The 19503-nt window shown below is 50.5% G+C and overlaps 1 protein-coding gene across 7 annotated transcripts; it reads right to left on the reverse strand.

Annotated features, from left to right (window-relative positions):
- Nucleotides 1-425: 425 nt before the first annotated feature.
- On the reverse strand, nt 426-16736 carry Zbtb4 (zinc finger and BTB domain containing 4). 7 transcript variants are annotated; one of them, XM_034504528.2, is made up of 7 exons: nt 16591-16731; nt 10836-10888; nt 8926-9049; nt 8113-8148; nt 7016-7082; nt 5568-6595; nt 426-4961 (listed from the first exon to the last, which is right to left on the reverse strand). In XM_034504528.2, exons 4-7 carry the CDS (start codon nt 8130-8132, stop codon nt 2990-2992), a joined length of 3087 nt encoding a protein of 1028 aa, XP_034360419.1. In that variant the 5' UTR covers nt 8133-8148; nt 8926-9049; nt 10836-10888; nt 16591-16731; the 3' UTR covers nt 426-2989. The 7 variants fall into 7 exon arrangements, with proteins under 7 accessions (XP_034360419.1, XP_076792619.1, XP_076792618.1 ...); XM_076936504.1 differs by lacking the exon at nt 8926-9049 and having other exon boundaries at nt 8113-8145; XM_076936503.1 differs by lacking the exon at nt 8926-9049.
- Nucleotides 16737-19503: the final 2767 nt, after the last annotated feature.

The following is a 19503-nucleotide window of genomic DNA, read 5'->3' on the forward strand; positions in this document are numbered from 1 at the left end:
CTTGTACTTATTAAGGATGTGTCTAAAAGTGTGGGGGCAGGGCACTACATTTTTAAGAAGGGCCCTTGTGAGAAAGGGGGCTAGCCTGGAACTCTATGTGTAGCTGAAGATGACCCTAAACTCCTGATCCTCTTGCCTTCACCTCCCGTGTGCTTGTTTTAGAGGTGTGTGCCGTCGTGTTGGGCGGAGAAACAAACTTCCTGCACTCAACCCCAGCCCTCCACAGACTGAGCTACCTCCCCAGGCGCTCCCGTCTGACCTAGAGTTCAGACAGAAGGAGCTGGAGCCTAGGGGCTATACAACTACAGTGAAACACCAGGAGTCCAAAGAATAAATTACAGGTCTCAGGATCCTGGCCAAGCAAAGAAAACAAATGCCTGCCCCCTACCCACCAGCCACACAAATAATCGCATCTGGCATCCCGCTGTGATCATAGTTCATTTGTCTTGTTGATTTATTGGCCTAAAGAATTGGAAACACACACAAATCTGGAGATAAATATTGGTCAGATTCTCTAAATCTGGGTCATCACTATGTATAGAGCTAGAACCTGTGAAATTCTAAATTGTGCGTGCTGTGGCCCAGAACCAGTGGCTTCCCACTTTCTCCCTCCTTCCCAGGTCACATGGGGAAAGAGGGCACAAACTGACAAGACTTGGTCACCTCCAAATGACAAAACTGCAAAATCCCAAACTTCCAACACCTGAAACTCATGATAGTGAGACCTTCCAGCTCAAATACATATTTTTAAGTTTTTGCTTTGCCACAACTATTTGTTGCCAAATTCTGGAAGCTATTCTCTTTACTCTTACAAAAAAACAAAAACAACGACAACAAAAAATATATATAATCTCAATTCTTCCAAAAGGTCGGAATTTTGATCTATTCTGAAATTCAAATTTCCCAGTTCATTTTACCCCTTCTCTCCTGACTTCCTCCGAGGAGGGCAGTGAAGGGGAGAGGAAACTCTTGTCATATCTGTCCCCTGCCTTCAGACCTTCCTCAGTCTCTCTTGTGGTTCCGCTGTATATATAGATATATTTATATATATAATTTGTGTGTAGATATATATATATGTATTCTTTATTATGTATTTTTTGCAGTTTTTCTAAAGTGCCAGAAACAAGATTTATGGGAATTTTTAGTGATTTTTCTTTTTTTTTTTTTCTCTATTTTTCCCTGTTTGAAACTTTTTCCCCCTTAAAAATTGGAACTTGGTACATTCAGTAGGAAATTCTTCACTCAGGCTGTAGCCAAGACCAAGAAAAGTGCAAAGAGACAGTGGAGAGGGGAAGTGACCCCCTCCGCAGTTAACATTCAGGAAGCCTGTCAACAACCTCCCCCTTTCTATATACTTGGAGGCTAGGAGGGGACAGGAAGATGCTCCTGGCCTTCCTAAACTCACCTCCCTCCAAAAGCCATGATCTTGCCCTCTCCACAGCAGGTCAGAGGGCAGCCATCTTGGCCCCAGAAAACAGTAGCTGAGAGAAAGACTGTCATTTGATTAAAACAGTTTTTCTCCTTTTGAAGTTATACTACTCCTCTAACTCCCACATTAAATTTGTTCCCCGAACTGGCTCTCCCTTTGTGAGCTGGTTCTTTCTTTGTGGGGGAGGGAAGGTGGGTGGGGGAGGGAAGGTGGGTATATCGGAAATATCCATCTAATCACACACCAGGGAGGTCCCATTTTCAAAGGGAATTAGGAACAAACATTTCTCTACAATCCCTACTGGAAGGAAACATAGAACCCTGACCAGGGCTATCTAGTGCAAATTAGGGAGTAGGGACTATTTCAAATCCCTGCACCCCATTCCTAGGCTGGGATCTTTGGGTGTGGGGGACTGAGTCAGAGATGGGGTATAAGGTGCTATTTTGGAGGCAAAGCTGGTGGGGATACCCCAAAGCCCACCAGAAGAGGAAGATGGTTCCCTCAAAACCATCTGGAGTGATTGGTGAGGACAGTGACATCAGAGAAGATAGAACAGAGGCAAGGACAGAGGTCATGTGCAAATCCCCGGCTTACCCACACATCAAATCCATGTTTCTGGCTATTTGGTCTAATCTAGGAGAAACCATAGTGAGGGATTGGCGGGGAGAAAACAGATTCTCTTCTTCATTCTTTATGGAGTACTTCATACCTGGTGCTCAAATTTGGGTTAGCCCCAAAGAAGCCACATATAAAGGCCAGAAGAGTTATGATCTATTCACCTCTTTTGTCTTGGAAGAATCTGGGGTCACTGGACTTGGGGGTAAAGGTAGGGCCCAAGATTTCCCTGCCCCATATTGAAAAAGTGCTCAGCCATAGGACACCTCCCACCTCCTCTTGACCTGGAATGGGTGAGACCATCTCCAGAGTCTAGGAGCACAAGAAGAACTATGGAAGACCCAAAGGCATGGGAGCCAAGGAAGGCATGGCATCTCAGTGTGAAAGAAACAAGGACAGAGAAACCCACCCTTAGGAAGAACGGAATCCAAAGCCATGCTTCCAGGCTGGTGGGTCAGATATCACAATGGTCTGGTCCAGGCCTTGGGCCACAAAGAATGGACTGTTCTAGGAAGCATCTGGGGAAGGGCTTAGAGACAGCATCAGAGTGAGCAGGCATCATTGGATGAGAGAGATGGTTTCCCCCTAGGCTTACAAATCAGGGGAGCAGGTTAGACATTCAGAGTTGGTGGGGGCTGTAAGTAGAGATTCAGAGAAGTATATTGCTCAGTTGCCCCAAGGGCTGGAGAAGGGATGGGAGCTGGCTCTTCCCCTCACAGGGGCCATTCCCTGGAGGAAACTGAGAGGAACCACCAAAAACCCCTTCTCAGAGAGTGGGGAAACTACAATCACACAAAGCAGCCTGACGCCTGAGCTCCAGGGGCCCCCAAATCCCTGCACAAGAGTGTGATGGGGCTCCCGAAGGGCAGGGAGGCCAGGAGCTGAGAATGGGGAGGGGAATCAGGGAGGGTGGCATCTGGTGAGAGGGGGATCTGGCCTTGGTGTTCACCCCACATCCCCCTTTTGGGTTCTCTCAACCCCTGTCATTTCCACTATTCCCTTAGGGGGAACTGGCAGAGGAAGAGGGGGAGGTGGGGTTGGTGGAGTAGGTGCTGCTGCTTGAGGATTCACAGCATAGCCAAAGACCCCTGGGAGGAAGGGAAGGGCCCCACCACCCTTTTCATCAGGTAGGACCATGTTGAGAGCAACTGGAAGAGCAGCCAAGTTGCTGAAGTTGTAAGGGTAGGCAGCGAGGAGCTGGGGGCCGTAGACAAGTGGGTAGGGCTCAGGGAAGAAGGTGACTTTGGCAGTGCCCATCCCCTCCATCCGGTCTCCCTCGGAAGCTCCCACTGGCCCCTCATTCCCAGGTTTTCCTTTGCTGGCACCGGGCTCCCGACTGCCTCCTATCAGGGCCAGGGGAAATTCCTGCACAGGTGGGTATACATAGCTGCCCCCACCTGCTACCGGGGGCTCCTCACCCCCAGAGATGACCGGGTCCTGGAGTGAGGCAGACTCAGAAGCTTCAGCAGCAGCAGCAGCAGCAGCAGCAGCAGCAGCAGCAGCAGCAGCAGCAGTACTACCACCGCCTGCCTCCCCACTGGATGAGGACACTTGCATCTCTTGGGGGGCCTCTTCCTTGACATCAATGGGCCTGGTGCCAATGCTGCCTTTGGAATAGGCAATGACGGGTGTGGGAGTGCCCCCAGGCCGTTCCACAGCGTGCCTCTGCGCATGTCGGTTCAGGGCAGCTGCGGTCTTGCACACCTTGGCACAGTGGGGGCAGGTGAAGCGGGTGGAAGACTTCCTCCCAGTCCTGGAGTTGTGGGAGCCCCCACTATGGGCTTCCTGGTGCTTTCTCAGCTTCCTCAGAGTGGCAAAGGCCTGGGCACAGTCCCCACAACGGTGCCTACGCTCACCACGTCCTCGTCCTCCTGGGCCGTCCACTGATGGGGTTTCCTCCCAGCCCCTTCGTTCCAGCTTTTGTCTCCAGCGTGGTGGTCTTCGTCCTCGGGGGAGTCCACTGACCCCGCTGACCCCACTGGCAGTAGCTCCAGCCTTGCGCTTAGGCTTGTATGAATAGTAGGGTCTCCAAAGCTGATCTTCCCCTCCAGCCTTCGATTCCTCTTGGTCCTCCTGGTCCTCCTCCTCCTCTTCCTCATCCTCTTCCTCGCTCTCCTCTACTTCCTCGCCACTCAGCTCTCCAGGACGCAGGTCAGTTTCTGAGATGCGGCGCTTGACAATGGCCTCTTCCCCAATTCGCACAGTGATCTGACACAGTGGAGGTGGAGCCTGAAGCTGAGAAGAGCCTCGGCCTGTCCCTGTGGGGGAACCCCCACTCCCACTCATCCCACCCACGGGTTTGGCTGTGTAAGTCAGAGTCCTCCCAGCCCGCAGATTCCGGCCCTTGGCCTCCTCTGTGGCTGGCCCTGCAGCTGTGGCTGGGCTGACGGCGGTGGAGGCTGGGCTGGTGGGTGTTGCTGCAGGCTCAGAGGGAGGAGGTGGGTACTCTCGTTTCTTGGGGGGTCTTGGGGGAGTCGTATAAGTGATGACTGAGGCAGCTTGGGACCCTCCTGTCCCGGCTGGTCCGCCCCCGGCTGCACCACTACTACTGCTCCCGTGGACAATGACAGAGGGAGCTGGATGAGCAAAGGTGATGACAGAGGGGGGAGGACCAGGTTCTGGGGCAGGTGGGGGTAGGGGTTGGGGGCTGGCTGGCATTGCTGTGGGGGCCGGTGTGTGGAGGCTTGGAGAAAGAGGGGCCTCGGGGCCTCCCTGACTGTAGGTCTTGTAGGGCCTCTTGGCTGCCCGCATAGGGAGCAGGCGGTACAGCTTGAGGGTATTAAGCTTGGGCTTGTAGCCTCCATTGGGTGTCTTCTCACTGGCTAGGAGGCCAGGGCTAATGCCATGGAAGGCTCGCTGGTGGGTCTTCAGGTTATAATAGGTGACAAAGGTTTCCCAGCAGAAGATGCACTGGTACCTGGGCCGGGACAGCAGGGAACAGGGCAGGAACAGAGCCGCTTGAGTTAAGGCCCTGAAGGCAGGGCCTCATCTTGCCCTGTCATCTGCAGCCCTCAAACCTGTAACTCCCCAGCAACTTGTTCGTCCTCCCTTCCTGCTGCTTGCTGCACCCTGCCAGCCTCCAGACTGGGACCAGACTAAGCTCAACCCCCTGACTCCTGCCAGCTCCTGCTCTCAGCCTCGGCTATTCTGCTGTGAAATGGGAATAGTCACATATTTTAGCCCCCAAAATGCATTCTGTGGTACAAATGACAGAACGGACATGCTAAGGAAACACCAGGTGTTGTTCTGTGTGGTCTAAAATCCAGTGGGCAGACCTGTACTCCCACAGTACTCACTCTCCTGTGAGGGCTCATTTCTCTTTCCTTCCTAGCCTTTCCCACAGCACCAAGCCTGGATGGGCAGGCAAGATGCTGGCGTCCAGGAAATGGGGCTGAAAGGAGACACATGAAGTCCTGGAGGCCGTAAGTAAGGAGGGGGACAAGAGCAGATCCCAATATGGATAGCCCACTTTCTAGACCCTTCTGCCCACCCCTCCCTCCATTGTCCACCTCAGGTCACTCACCTGCGCTCCCCGGTGTGCCACACCTCGTGCTTGGTGCGGTACTCAGCCAGGGCAAACACCTTCTCACAGTAGCGGCAGGGGTACTTCCTCCGCCACGAGTGTACATTGCTGTGCCGCTTCAAGCTGGACAGGGTCACGTAGGAACGCTCACAGGCCGCACACACATAGAGCACATGGCCACCCACAACCTTCACCACATGCTCAGGGCCATCTCTGAAGCCCACTGGTTGTGGCAGGGCTGAGGCATCCACTCCTGCAGGACCCCCAGGGCCAGGGCCCCCAGGTCCCAGCCCTGCAGCCCCCCGAGTGTTGGACCCCCGTCGACACTGAGCCTCATGGGTCTGCAGTCGCTTGGGATGGATGAAGCTTTTTCCACATCGAGGGCAAGGAAAGGGCCTGCGGGGCTGTGAGTCAGGAGTCAGGGCCTCAGCTTTGTCACCCACCCACTCTCCATCTGTTCTAGCCCCTGGCCCCAAACCATCCTCATTAGGCTCTGAAGTGACCATGGAAGTTGGGGCAGGTGGTACCCAAGTATCACCTCCCTCCCCCAGGCCCTGTAGACGGGAGATACCCAGCCTCCGACCCAGAGCTCCAATCTCTGCCACAGCTGCCCCATCCCCGCCACCACCAGGGAGTGAAAGCCGGGCACTATAGATGAAGTTGAGGACATCGGAGAAGGCAGCTGCTGGGACCCCGGGCAGCTCTAGCACCCGGGGAGGAGATGAAGAGTGAGGAGAGGCTGGAGGGGGAGAGGAGGACGAAGAGGAGGCAGCTGTGGTGGTTGCAGGGCTGGGGGCTAAGCCACCAGTTACTGGTGGGAGGGGCAGTGGGGCTGAAGCTAGTAGAGCCTCTCTGAAGAAGGGACTAGAGGCAGCCAGGACACTGCGGTGAGCGGGGAACTTGGTGTCTCCAGCTATGAGGGTGACGTCACAGAAGAGGCCTCGGAGCCGCTGCTCATTGAGCTGACGCAGGACAGCTGGGGCATGGGACGGGTCCGTCACCTCTGCAGGGGGTGGCATGATGCCAGCCTAGATGTAGGGAAAAGAGGCCAGGGAGAGTCTCAGAGGCTGGGCAGGGGTCAGGAGCCTCTGAGACCAGGGGGATAAATGGAAGACAGCAGTTAGAGGCTACTGGTCAGAATCTGGTGGAAGGCTGAATAATTCGGGTCACAGAAGTCAGGGGTTAACACTAGGCCACTCGGAATCCAACCAGTGTCCGAGACCAGTATGTCTAACATCTGTGCCAGCAAAGGCCAGGAATACCTCAGGCCACAGTGAAGGGCAAGTGGTCATGAGCTCCAGATTCACAGTAAGCAGTAGAAGGGGGAAGCTCTTCACATCCAACCATTGGAGGGGGTGGAGGGAGACTGAACAAAATGGCTTCCCTTGCTGCCTTCTCCACTGGGGTCTACTTTCTTCCTAGCTGTAGTCCTCCCCGCACTCTCTCACCTGAGAGCATAGCCAACATGGAGCAGCGTAGTAGCTCAGCAAGTCCCTGCAGCCTGGCCTTTTCCTTCTGCAGAGAAACAGAAACTGTGTCAGAAATCAAGAGAAGACAGGAGAGGGTCCGCACAAGGGAAGGATTCAGGATGTGGGCATCAGTCCAACAGTCAAAGACACCTTGGCTGCTCTGCAAACCCCGATCCCTACTAGGAGCCTGTCAGGCTGCTTGGCCAAATCCAGTCAGACCAAGGAGGCCACAAGATTATCGCTTAGCTTGCTCTGCCAGCCACAAGAAGTATGACAAGATGATTTGCATATCCCCAATCCACCTCCAAACAGCACAGCAGCACACTTCAACCCCACAGGTTCAGGACAGCCTCAGCCTCAGTTCACTCTCTAATCCCTTTGGCCCAGTCTTGTCTCGAGACTCAAAGATATCAAAGATTTGCTCACTCTGTTTCTTTGTTTTTTTAAATCTCAGTGGGCTTATTTACATATCAAAAAGAGCTTTTTTCCTATTTTACTAACCAGATTAGATTTTTGCATTAGGAGAGTGCTTCCTTGTATACACCACATACCCAGAAATCTTAGCCTGGTGTGTGTGTGTGTGTGTGTGTGTGTGTGTGTGTGTGTGTGTGTGTGTCTGGGAAGGTAACCAGACCTAGAGTGAGGGGCTTTGGGTCCCACTCTGTTCTAAGACCTTTGGCTTTTGGATTTTGTCTTTAAAGCTGTAACCCACCTCACCTCTTGCTGAGAGGTTCATCTAAATGGAACAATAGGCAACCAAAAAGTGAGCTATGACAGTCACAAGTGAGCAGTTCACAGCTGTGCCGGCCACTGCAGAGTCTCAGGTTCCCATTTCCCATTTGAGGATCTGAGTTCCAGAGCCATTCAGGCCCCTTATCCAAAGTCTGGCAGCATCAGCAGCGATTGTATGGGTCCTTCTCATCTACCCTCAGTGTACCCAGGAAGCTCTGGCCCCTTTCACATGCCACGGGCCACACAATCACCAGTGTCCCATCCAAAGCTTCTCATCTAATCTCAATGCCCCCAAACGCTCCTTCCTTATTGATTACCCATATTAGCTAAAGACTATACCTTACCTCAAGATGCCCCAAGACATGGCTCTGATACTTCTTCTGGGCAGGAGGGAAAAAAAAAAACGGTGGTAATCAGGGCAATATTTATAACCCAAGTTGTGACCACTATGCCAGGCACAGAGTAAGAGCCCCAGGACTGCCCCATTTGTTGCTGCATTGTGGTACTGCAAGAGTCCTGGGGACAGAGAGCCTCCTCACCTGTTGTCTGGAGTCATTGTCTCTTACTCCCTTCTATTTCTATTTTTTTAATATGCATTGGTGTTCTACCTGCATGTATATCTGGGTAGTGGTGTCAGATCCCCAGAAGTAGAATTGCAGGCAGTCGTAAGCTGCTCTGTGGTTGCTGGGGGCTGAAGCTGGGTCCTCTGGAAGAGCTGACAGTGTTCTTAACCACAGACGTCTCTCCAGCCCCTTTTACTCCCTTCTATGATGGCCTCAGCACTGTCTTTGCTTCATTTCATCTTTCCCCTCACCACTTAGCATGGTCCTCTACTTTAAGATGATAAAAACTCAGGCATGCTAGGAAGCTAGCTCAAGGTTGTACAGCCAGTTAGCAGTTAGGCTGGGATCTGACCCTACAAAGTTTGGGTTCAAAGTCTCCAGTGACTTCAGGACCCCATGACAGAGGATGTTAACAGCCCCCACTGGAACCCTGCCAGCCTACTTAGAACTCTGTGGAAATTAGGAAGCTCCTTCCCCTAGGAAGCCATGTGAAGATAAGCAAAGTCAGCTGGATTCTGGTCCCCATTCACCTCTGTAACCAGGACTGCCCACTTTGCACCACAAGTTACAAGACGGGTGCCTACAAACATGTACCTGTGTGTGGACTGCCATGGTATAGGGCAAGGCCTGTTGGTGCTTCTTAGAACTGCAGAGACTCAAAGCTGGCTTGACTCTTAGCAATCACCCAGAATCCTTCTCACCACAAGCGTTGGAGCTGCTATTTATTTATAGGCAAAGCATAGCGAAATATGTTATGCACAGCATCTCATTTTAACACTCAAAATGATCATTGTGAAGGAGTTAAACACTGCAAACTCATCTTCAGGTCAAGGGAATGTACTGCCACAATCTGACCCTGACATTGCTGCTAGTTCCCGTAGAGCTTAGGCCAGTTCAACTGCCCCATGACAGCCCAGTGCCCTAAAATGAGTTATGGGTGATGAAGACACCAGCTATGCATGGAAAAGCTACTTAACCTTTATCTTAGTTTTTTTTGTCTGTATGGTGGTGGTGAGAAACAGTTCCCACTGGACAGGGTGGTTGTGAAGATAAAATGAGCTAATAACCCAACCAAGCAAGGATCAACAATATTCCAAAACACTGGTCCTGCACTGAACACACAGAGACTTTATTCTCTGGTCACTGTTCTCTACACAACACAACAGAAGAACTATTTAGACAGGTGTGGCGAGCCATGCATGACACCCAAGCCGTGAGGAGGAGAGGCAGAAGGACCACTAACATTCAGTGTAGCCCTGAACTACATGCCGAGTATCAGGTCAGCAGAGCCAAATAGGAGAACCCTGAATCAAAGCAAACAAATAAAATAAAAATTCCAAAAACAATTTCTATGGAATTTATACTGTATTAAACATTTTAAGTAGAGACAACAAGGTAGATGGAGCAGGTGTGTAATTTAGATGCTGATACTTTGACATATTGTTTACTTATTTTGAGACAGGGTCTCTTGTAGCCCAGACCTGAACTGATCAAGAATGGTCCTGAACTCCCTCCTGATCCTGTCACCCCCACCTCCGCAGTGTTGGGAGTATAGAGACACACCACCAGACATGACTTACTAGTACAACTAGTATATTTACACCAGTATAAAATTTTATGATTTATATATACCCAGGGGGCATTCTGGAACCAACTTCTCATGGATACTAAGCGATGACTGTACCTAGTCTTGAAATTTAGCGCTGGAAAATGGTAAGGAAAGTGATGAAAAAGAAAAAAGGCAGAATTTGGACTTCCAGATGAATTGGCAGAGAGAGGGGCTCAGCAGCTACGAGCACTAGCTACTCTCTCTCAGAGGATCCAGGGTCTGTTTACAGCACCCAAATGGCAGCTCACAGCTGTCCCAGAGGGATCTCATGTCGTCTGACCTCCATGGGCAGCAGACGGTATGTGGTGCATAAACACACATGCAGGCAAAATACCCACACACATTAAACAAACAAACATTTGAAAGGATGAGTTTGGTGGTTCTGTGAATTTTAAAGTTCTTATTTCTTTCTCTTGTATTATATTCTTTCTCTTGTAAAGCGTCTTAGCTATTTTTCTAGTTCTTCTTTTTCCCACCCTTACCCTTTATCCCTCCCCCACCCCAGCTCCCGTCTCACCTCCTATCACTAGATAGGAGAGAAAGAAGACAGAAAGAAGAAAGATAAACATCTCTGAAACAAATTTCTTCCTTCTTGTTTCTTCTTTGAGCACAACTACTAACAAACCCCAACCCCCCAACCCCCTGAACAACCAACCACCACTACCCTACCTATCAGAGCTCTAGCATTTATATACCCTCTGAAAAGTTCTCAAAATTCCAAGCATCACACATGTACAGAAACTATCGGCAGCTGGAAAAAGAGCTAGAGCAGGAGGCAAATCACAGTCGGCTGCTGCAAAGCATCCCCACACCTGGGATTAAAATGAAATATATTCTTATAATATTTCTGTAGGGTTTTTTCTTTGTTCTTTTAAATGTTTAAAATTTTACTTACATTGGTGTTCTGCCTCCATGTATATCTGTGCCAGGATATCATATCCCCTGCAACTGGAATTACAGATAGTTGTGAGTTGCCATGTGGGTGCTGAGATTTGAACCCGGGTCCATTTGGAAGCGAAACCAAATGGCTCTTAATTGCTGAGCCATCTCTCCAGCCTCACTCTCACTTCTATAGTTTTTTTTTTTTTTCTTAAAGAAACCAAAATTCCAGAATACTCACTACATATTGTCTCTCTCTCGCTCTCTCTCTCTCTCTCTCTCTCTCTCTGTGTGTGTGTGTGTGTGTGTGTGTGTGTCTGAGGATTGAATCCAGGGCCTCAGGCATGCTAAGGAAGCTGTATCCCTGACTTGTATTTCCAGCTCTAGTTCTCTACTCTTGACCTCCTGAATGACCTCAGAGGTACCAGAGAGGTGGGGCTCTGAGCACATACCACCTCTTGCTGTTCTCCCCATCTGGAATGTTCTTTTCTCTGGATTGCTTCATGCCCCAGAGTTCTACCTTCTGTATGCTTTGACTCGGCACCCGGCTTAGGGCTCTTACCTGAGCCCTTCCGACTTTCGGAAATGTCACAGCTCTCTGTTTCTTTATTTCCCTTCATGTCACTTAATAAACACACTGCTCATTTATCTCTAGAGTGTGGGCTTCAAGGAGGGATGGGGTGGGATGAGTGTGGTGTTCGCTCAAGTATCTTGCATAGTACATAACGAAAGGTTAAAAAATTTAGAGGCTGGAGGTCCAGGACAGAGACAGGACACTTGCCTAGCATGGCCTTGGGTCCCAGCCCAGAATGAAGGAACATGCAAGAAGCACAGGAAATGAAAGAATCTGTGTTGGTGGCATAAGCCTTTAATACCAGCACTCTGGAGGTTGGGTGCGGAAGATCATGCACTTTAAGTTACTTTGGGCAATGTGAGACTTTTCTAGAACAGACTTCTTCCTGGAGACTCTAAAGAAAGAAGCCATCTTCAGAGCTGAGGATGATGACCATACCTCGACTTTTGGGACACACAGTCTACCTGGTAGATATCTAGAGACCTGATAAACATTGTCTCATTTAACTATACCCTCCAAAGCTGCACACAATAGGCTTCAGTAGGTTTTTATATTCTCACAATTTTACAGAAAAGGAATAAACCTTATTGAAGGTAAGAGAGATTATAAGTAACAGCCAAAATATTAATCCAGGCTTGGATGACCTCAGATGCCTAGTGTTTCCCTCTGCCATACTGCTGGATCCTGCCCTGAGGAGCCTACAGCAGGCCAGCTGGTTACATAAATCACCACACAAATGCTCACGTGCTAAGTGTTAACTGTGTCACATCTGACTCCACCCTTCCCTTGTTCCTAAATCCAGCAGTCACCAGGTCTGCCTAAAGCTGCATGGAAATGACCTGCAAGCCTTCTCAAGCCCCTCTGCCTGCCAAACTAGTGCAAACCCCTGTTAACACTCACATGGATCAAGGTACTGGACATGCTATCTCTTTGCCTGTGGGTTTATCTCTTCCAACCTGCGTTCTTCCACGGAGAGTCCTCAGCACTAACTGCAGTTGGGAGTGACTCCTGGGTTGAAAATGGTCTTTGGAAGCTGGGTCTGGTAGCTTAGGCCTTTAATCCCAGCACTCAGAAGAGTGGAGCAGGAGAAATGCAGAGAGTTCAAAGCCACCCTGGGCTACACACTGAGACTGTCTTCCTTTAATCCCAGCACTTGGGAGGCAGAGGCAGGTGGATTTCTGAGTTCGAGGCCAGCCTGGTCTACAGAGTGAGTTCCAGGATAGCCAGGACTACACAGAGAAACCCTGTCTTGAACCCCCCCAAAAAGGGGGGGGGGGGCTGGAGAGATGGCAGCGGTTAAAAGCACGGAATGCTCTTCCAAAGGTCCTGAGTTCAATTCCCAGCAACCACATGGTGGCTCACAACCATCTATAATGGGCTCTTATGCCCTCTTCTGGTGTGTCTGAAGAGAATGACTGTGTACTCACACATACATTAAATAATAAATAAATCTTTTTTTTTTTAAAGGAGACTGTCGTTAAAACACAAAAGCTAGGGCAGGTAAGATAGCTCAAAGGTAAAGATGTTTGCCACATGAGCCCGGGTGCTTGAATCCCCAGGATACACATGGTAAAAGGGGAGAGCCAACTCCTGGAAGCTCCCCTCTGAACTCCACATGTACATGGTGGCGTGTGCTCACACACAAAGAAATGCAGTTTTTAAAAAAAATCAGGGCGCCAGGCGGTGGTGGCGCACGCCTTTAATCCCAGCACTCGGGAGGCAGAGGCAGGAGGATTTCTGAGTTCGAGGCCAGCCTGGTCTACAGAGTGAGTTCCAGGACAGCCAGGACTACACAGAGAAACCCTGTCTCGAAAAACCAAAAAAAAAAAAAAAAAAAAAAAAAAAAAAAAAAAAAATCAGGGCTGGGGAGACAGCTCTGTGAGTAACAGCACTTGAGTTCAAATCCCTAGCATCCACATAGAAAGCTGGGGCATGGCTCTAAATTTGTCACCCCAGGACTGGAGGGCAAAGACAGGTGGAGGGCTCATCCCAGTCATCCTGGCTGGTCATCTGAGTCAAAGTGGCAAGTTCTAGGTTAATGTCAGACCCTTTGTCAAGCCACTGAGGCCAAAAGCAATTAAGATAAGCAGCGTCTTGCCGTGGCCTCCACATGTACAGTAGATGCTTGTATCCCCATATTCAAGTGCAACACACACACTTTTAACGCCCTTCCCTTGGCCTCTTCCAAAAATCTCTACCAACTGTTAGGACTGAACTTAAATGCTTCTTCTCCTTTGCCCTCTATCACCCATGGGACAAAGACAGTCTCCCCTTCTGACTATTCAGTGTCCCAAAGCCAGCACTCACAAGACAAAGCCACAGATCCTCAGGTTCTCACACCCTGGGCTGGGACTCTTGAGAGCTCTGCCTATGAGTACTGGTCCTCAGAATCAGATTGGTGAAGGGCAGGAGAGACAGCCCAGCAACTAAGAGCACTTGTTCTTGAGAAGACCCAGGTTCAATTCCCAGCATCCATATGGTGACTCAAAGCCATCTATAACTCCAGCTGCAGATAATCCAATAGCATCTTCTGACCTCCTCAGACACCAGGCACACATGTGGTGCGCAGACATACATATGGGCAAAATATTCATATATATAATGAAATCTTTAAAAACAGAAATTAACAAAATGTGCTGCTGAGCCAGGTATGATACCTTAAGCCTGCAGTCCCGGTATTCAGGAAGTTGAGGCAAAAAGCTTGGAAAAAACTACAGGTTAATCTTGGCTACAGAGTGTGACCCTGTCTCAAAATAAATAAATAAATAAATACTGCTGCTGTGTGTGTTGTCATGTGAATACTGAATACTCCAGAAAAGCAAAAGGCAGCGCAGTACAGAAGTCAACAGCACTTCTTGGGGCCTGAGCATCTCTTACAACCCAGTGTCTTGAGGCAAGGATTTAACTCATCTGGGTTTCAGCTGCTTTGCCTGAAAGAGTGAGGTAGTCAGAAGCCAGGGTGCAGACAGATGAGTGGCGGGTACATAGACTCCTGGGAGCAGAGGCTGTACAGTTAGTGCAAACCAACTGCTTCCAGTGAAACTAGGAGCCGGAGATTCTCTGCAGCAGGGCGGACAGGGGCTGGTACGATATAGTCTTTAATTTGTTACTATATATTAGGTCTATGTCACATATGCTGTACTGCGGGTCCTTAGCTCTGTCTCACTGATGTGGACTAGGACACTCAGAGGATGTTCCAGTGAGGAAGTTTAGAGGCACCAAAACACTTCAGTTCCAGTGTAAGTTTTGCACCTATCCTCATAGGCAAGCAGCCTCCCTCACCCATTCCAGAGGCTATAGCCATAAAGCCTTCCCAATGCTATATGTGTACACACAGGCTAGATGGTGCGCACAGTGTGGCACATATGTATATATGAGTGAGCGTATATGTATATCTCCCACATGCATTGAAGGGCCTAGGCCCAAAGGTGAGGGAAACCTGTTCCAAAGAATCTGCTTAGTGAGCAAATTCTGTCCAAAGCCCTTTCACTGTCCCAGGAGTAGGGCTTCATGTGCGTCAGAGATACCGGAAAGGCGGGCAGAGAAAGGGAGAGGGCAAAGCAGGAGACTGAAAACTCTGTGATCCCTTTTTCCATTTTAGTGACAAAAGTCACACCCGGCCTTTATATAAACATGACCAAGGAGCCGCTTGGTCTAAGCTCGGTCAGGACTTTTCCTCCCTATGGCTCTAATGTGCTGGATGAGCAAACATAGAGACCCTGTAAAAGGAGAGCCTGCCACCCAACAGCACCCGTGCCTGACCCTCTGTCCTGCCTAATATTTATCTCCCAACTTTCCCATAACATCTCCTGGGCAGCCCTACACCCGTCACTTAAGCACACAGAAGGTAGACACGCACACAAAGCTTTCCACTGGACTCCTGGGTCAGAGGCCCACATTGCCCTTGTCAAGCCACCTCCTCCTAAGTGTTTTCTGACCAGCTTGCCTCCCAGCCCAGCAGCCCAGACAGGCTCCTACAAACAACGTCACAAAAGAATCCTGTGGAGACTGTTGCAAACACGAACCATTCCCTTGGCTTGGCTGCCCATGCTCCTATAAACACATCTTACATGTCCCACCCAGAACCCCTCACCTCACACTAGTGACAGCTGACCCACAGGCTTCAGTTTCTCATGTTTCTGATGATGATTAGGTCTGAGTTCCAGACATGCAGCCCCCATGAAACTTGCTCATCACAGACACACAAATCCATCCGCCCTTCTGTCCTCTACACAACTGGACCACACCTCATCAGGACTACAGAAATGCAACTCAGGCGTGATACCTTCTGATTCAAATGTACACAACTGACTGCACTCTTCAAATGGGTACGTACGCCCTGCATTCTGGTTCCCCCCATAACACACACAAACACACACCATGCCATCTATGCAGAAAACAAACATTCATAAACATTCATATGTGCAACACAAGACATACATGTAAGAAAACACATGCCGACAAAAACTATACACACAACCTCAGACACCACACTTAAGGTATCTGTCACCTAAAGCCACAGAGTCATATCTTTTTAATTCTGTACCAATTAGTACCCCTCCTGACTCTCTATCTCTACGTATCAGGGAGGGCCCTGGCAGACCCCTCGGTGCCAGACTGGCAAACGGTGTTGCCCAGGAGGAGCAGTTTACCTTGCCCCACAGCACCGCAAGAAGCACAATCTCCAGGACTCACAGCAACCACCCTCCCCCGACGGCGCGGCGGTTCCGGGCCCCTGCGTGCACTGCGCACCCTGCACACCCCAACTCTGGGGCGCTCAGAGGGCCACCCCTCCCCCTCTCTGCCTGGCTCCTACGCCATCGCCCTCCGAGCAGCTTGCAGCGCTTGCCCGGGATCGCACCCGCCCCACCCCACCCCCAACCTGCCCCACAGAGGGAGGGGGCATTGGGCTGCAGAATTTAACCCTTCATGGGTGGAGTGATTGCGACCCTCTTCACGGCCCCAGGAGACCAAGTCCCCCATTCGCGGCTCGCTGGACGCCATACCAGGGCGCCCTTAAGTTGCTCCCCAGCGCCGTGCGCGTCCGGGGGCGGGGCTTATTACAGCCCCCGACCCCTGCGCCCCTAGATCAACCTGGAAGGGGAGCGGTCGCGGGGCGCGGCTCCGGCCCCTGCGGCGCCGGGCAGCGGAGAGGGGGCATCCTCCCTAGCCCTGCCCGGTTCGCCCCGGGGCCCACCTGACTGCGATGGCGCCGCGTTCGCCAGGCCCGGCTCATCACCGCGGCCACCCCCGGCCGCTTGGGTTTCGCCCTCCTCCAGCTCCGGCTCCGGCTCCGGCCCCGGCCCCCCCCAGCGCCCGGCCCCGGCCCAGCCCCACCGCCGCCGCCGCCGCTGACATCATCGGCTCCCCCCCCCGCCCCGGTCCTCCCCCCCCCCACCCCCGGAAACAGTCCTCCCCCTCCCCCCAGTGCCGCCGCTGCTGCCGAGAGGAAGCCAGCAAAGCGCAGCCGACACCGACTCTGGACTCTGAAGTCTGATGGCCAAGGCCCGGTGGATCCCTCATAGGGAAACGACGCGGGGCCTCCCGCAGGGTGTACACCTTGCGGGGCGGTGACTGGACTGCATTGCCCTAGGACCACTCACTCCCTGGGAAGGGACTCACCCCCCACGCCCGCCCTTCCCTCTGCACACCCTTCACTCAGGGGTCACATCGCCTAGAGCACGCTGCGTGTGCACATTTGTTCACCACATACACACACACACACCACACGTTCTCCGGGGTTGCAACCTTACAACATGGCAGGTTTATATTTCGGCCCAGTGGACCCTATAGATCCAAAGTGAGCATCCCCACATCCCTTGGGGCATCCACCTTCAGGAATGCTAGGGACTATCACCAGACCCACTGGCAAAGAAGACTTCAACTCCGCAGAATGGATGATCATTAGTGCAGATAAACACAAAGCTTGGAACTTTGTCTCCACCAGTGGAAAGATTCACTTCTGTGTCCTTGCATATAAATGCAGAGGCCTTGGTGTGGGCTTCCAGGCACAGCACTAAGCACACATCAAGAGGAAGCATGAGAAATGTGGCATACATACATACATACTGGAACCTCAGTGGGACAATTCTATAGACTGCTACCTTGTTGCAAAATTAAAAATTCTGAAGAGGCCTGGCATCATGTTGGAGGCAGAGGCAGGTGGATTTATGTGACTTGGAGGCCAACCTGATCTAAGCAGCAAGTTCCAGGTCAACCAGGGCTACTACGTAGTGAGATCCCTACAAACACCCCCCGCCAAAAAAAAAAAAAAAAACAAAAAACAAAACCAAAAACCAAAAACCCAATTCAGGAGAAAGGAGCAAACTCCCCCTGAAGAGAATGATGGTTCAAACCTGTAATGCCAGCCCTAGAGCAGCAAAGGCAGAAGACCACTGCAAGCTCAAGTCCATGCTGGTTTACGAGCAAGTTCCAAGCCACTCAGCCTATACAAGCCATACAGCAACGAAGACCCCACTCTCACACTCTTCCAAGCATCTGTGCCCCCAAGCACTTGGGGAGATAGTGGCATGAGGGCCAAGACTTCAAGGCCAGATTCCACAGGGTACATATTTGAGACCAGCCTTGGTAAGACTTCCCATAAAACAAAAATCAAAGCAAACAAACAAAACTCTGAGGACAAAAAAAAAAAGCTCAGTGGTTAGGAAAGAGAACTGCTCTTGCAGAAGACCCAAGAGTTTGATTCCCAACATCCAAATATAGCCATTCACAACCACCTGTAACTCCAGCTCCAGGGGCTCTGATTTCTCTGGTCTCTTCCTGTACCTGGTACCTGAATTCATCCACATATTCCCACACAGATGTATATGCATAATTAAAAATAAAATAAATCTGGGAGCTGGAGAGATGGTTGAGCTTGCATACTTCCATGAACATAACCACAAATAACAAATAACTCTTCTTTTCCTTTTTTTTTTTTTTCAATCACTGTGTAATCCTGGCTGGCTGGAACTCACAGGGATCTGCTTCTGTCTCCCAAATGTTAGGATTTAAGGTTTGAGCCACCACATCTGTCCACACACCAATTTTTTTTTTTTTTTTTTTTTTTTTTTTTTTTTTTTTTGAGACAGGGTTCTCTGTGTAGCCCTGGCTGTCCTGGAACTCACTCTGTAGACCAGGCTGGCCTCGAACTCAGAAATCCGCCTGCCTCTGCCTCCCAAGTGCTGGGATTATAGGCGTGCACCACCACTGCCCGGCCACACACCAAATTTTTAAAAAAACAAAACTGAGGCTGATGAGATGGAAGGCAAAGATGGGAGAATCCCAGGAGCTCTCAGGCCAGTTACTCTGGAGTTTACAGAAGCACAGAGCAAAAGACTCTGTCTTCGACAGGGTGGAGATGAGGACTGCCATCTTCTTGGATTGCCATATGCTCACTGGCTGTGTCACATGTGTGTCCCACACATGTATGGCATAACATGTTTGCAAAGGAAGAAAGGAAGGAAGGAAGGAAGGAAGGAAGGAAGGAAGGAAGGAAGAGAAAGACAGAGAGAGAGGAGAGAAAGAGGGTGAGGAGGAAAAAAGGGGAGGGAGTGAGAGAGAGAGGGAGAAGAAGGAAGAAGAAAAGCCAAGTAGGGAGGTTGTATGCTTGTTAATCACAAAGTAGAGACACAGAGGCAGGTGGATCCCTGGGTTCTCTGACCAGTCATCTAACTTACTGGGCAAGTTTTGGCCCACTAAAGACCATGTTTAAAAAATGAAGGGGAAAAAAAAAGGATGGACAGAAAAAAAAAAAAAAAAAAAAAAAAAAAAGGCCGAGCAGTGGTGGCGCACGCCTGTAATCCCAGCACTTGGGAGGCAGAGGCAGGCGGATTTCTGAATTCGAGGCCAGCCTGGTCTACAGAGTGAGTTCCAGGACAGCCAGGGCTACACAGAGAAACTTCAGGGGAATATTCTCAGAACACCAGCCCCTTTCTCAGATTCTTCTAGTGTGTACAACTAAAATGGGCTCAAGTGCCAGGTGGTGTTGCAAGCCTGTGTCTCTTAAAACAAAACAAAATTCCAGCACTCAGGAGGCAGAGGCAGGTGGATCTCTAAATTTGAAGCCAGCCTGGTCTACAGAGTGAGTTCCAGGACAACCAAGGCTATA

The sequence above is a fragment of the Arvicanthis niloticus genome, chromosome 6 (genome assembly GCF_011762505.2).
Source record: "Arvicanthis niloticus isolate mArvNil1 chromosome 6, mArvNil1.pat.X, whole genome shotgun sequence".
Lineage (NCBI taxonomy): Eukaryota > Metazoa > Chordata > Mammalia > Rodentia > Muridae > Arvicanthis > Arvicanthis niloticus.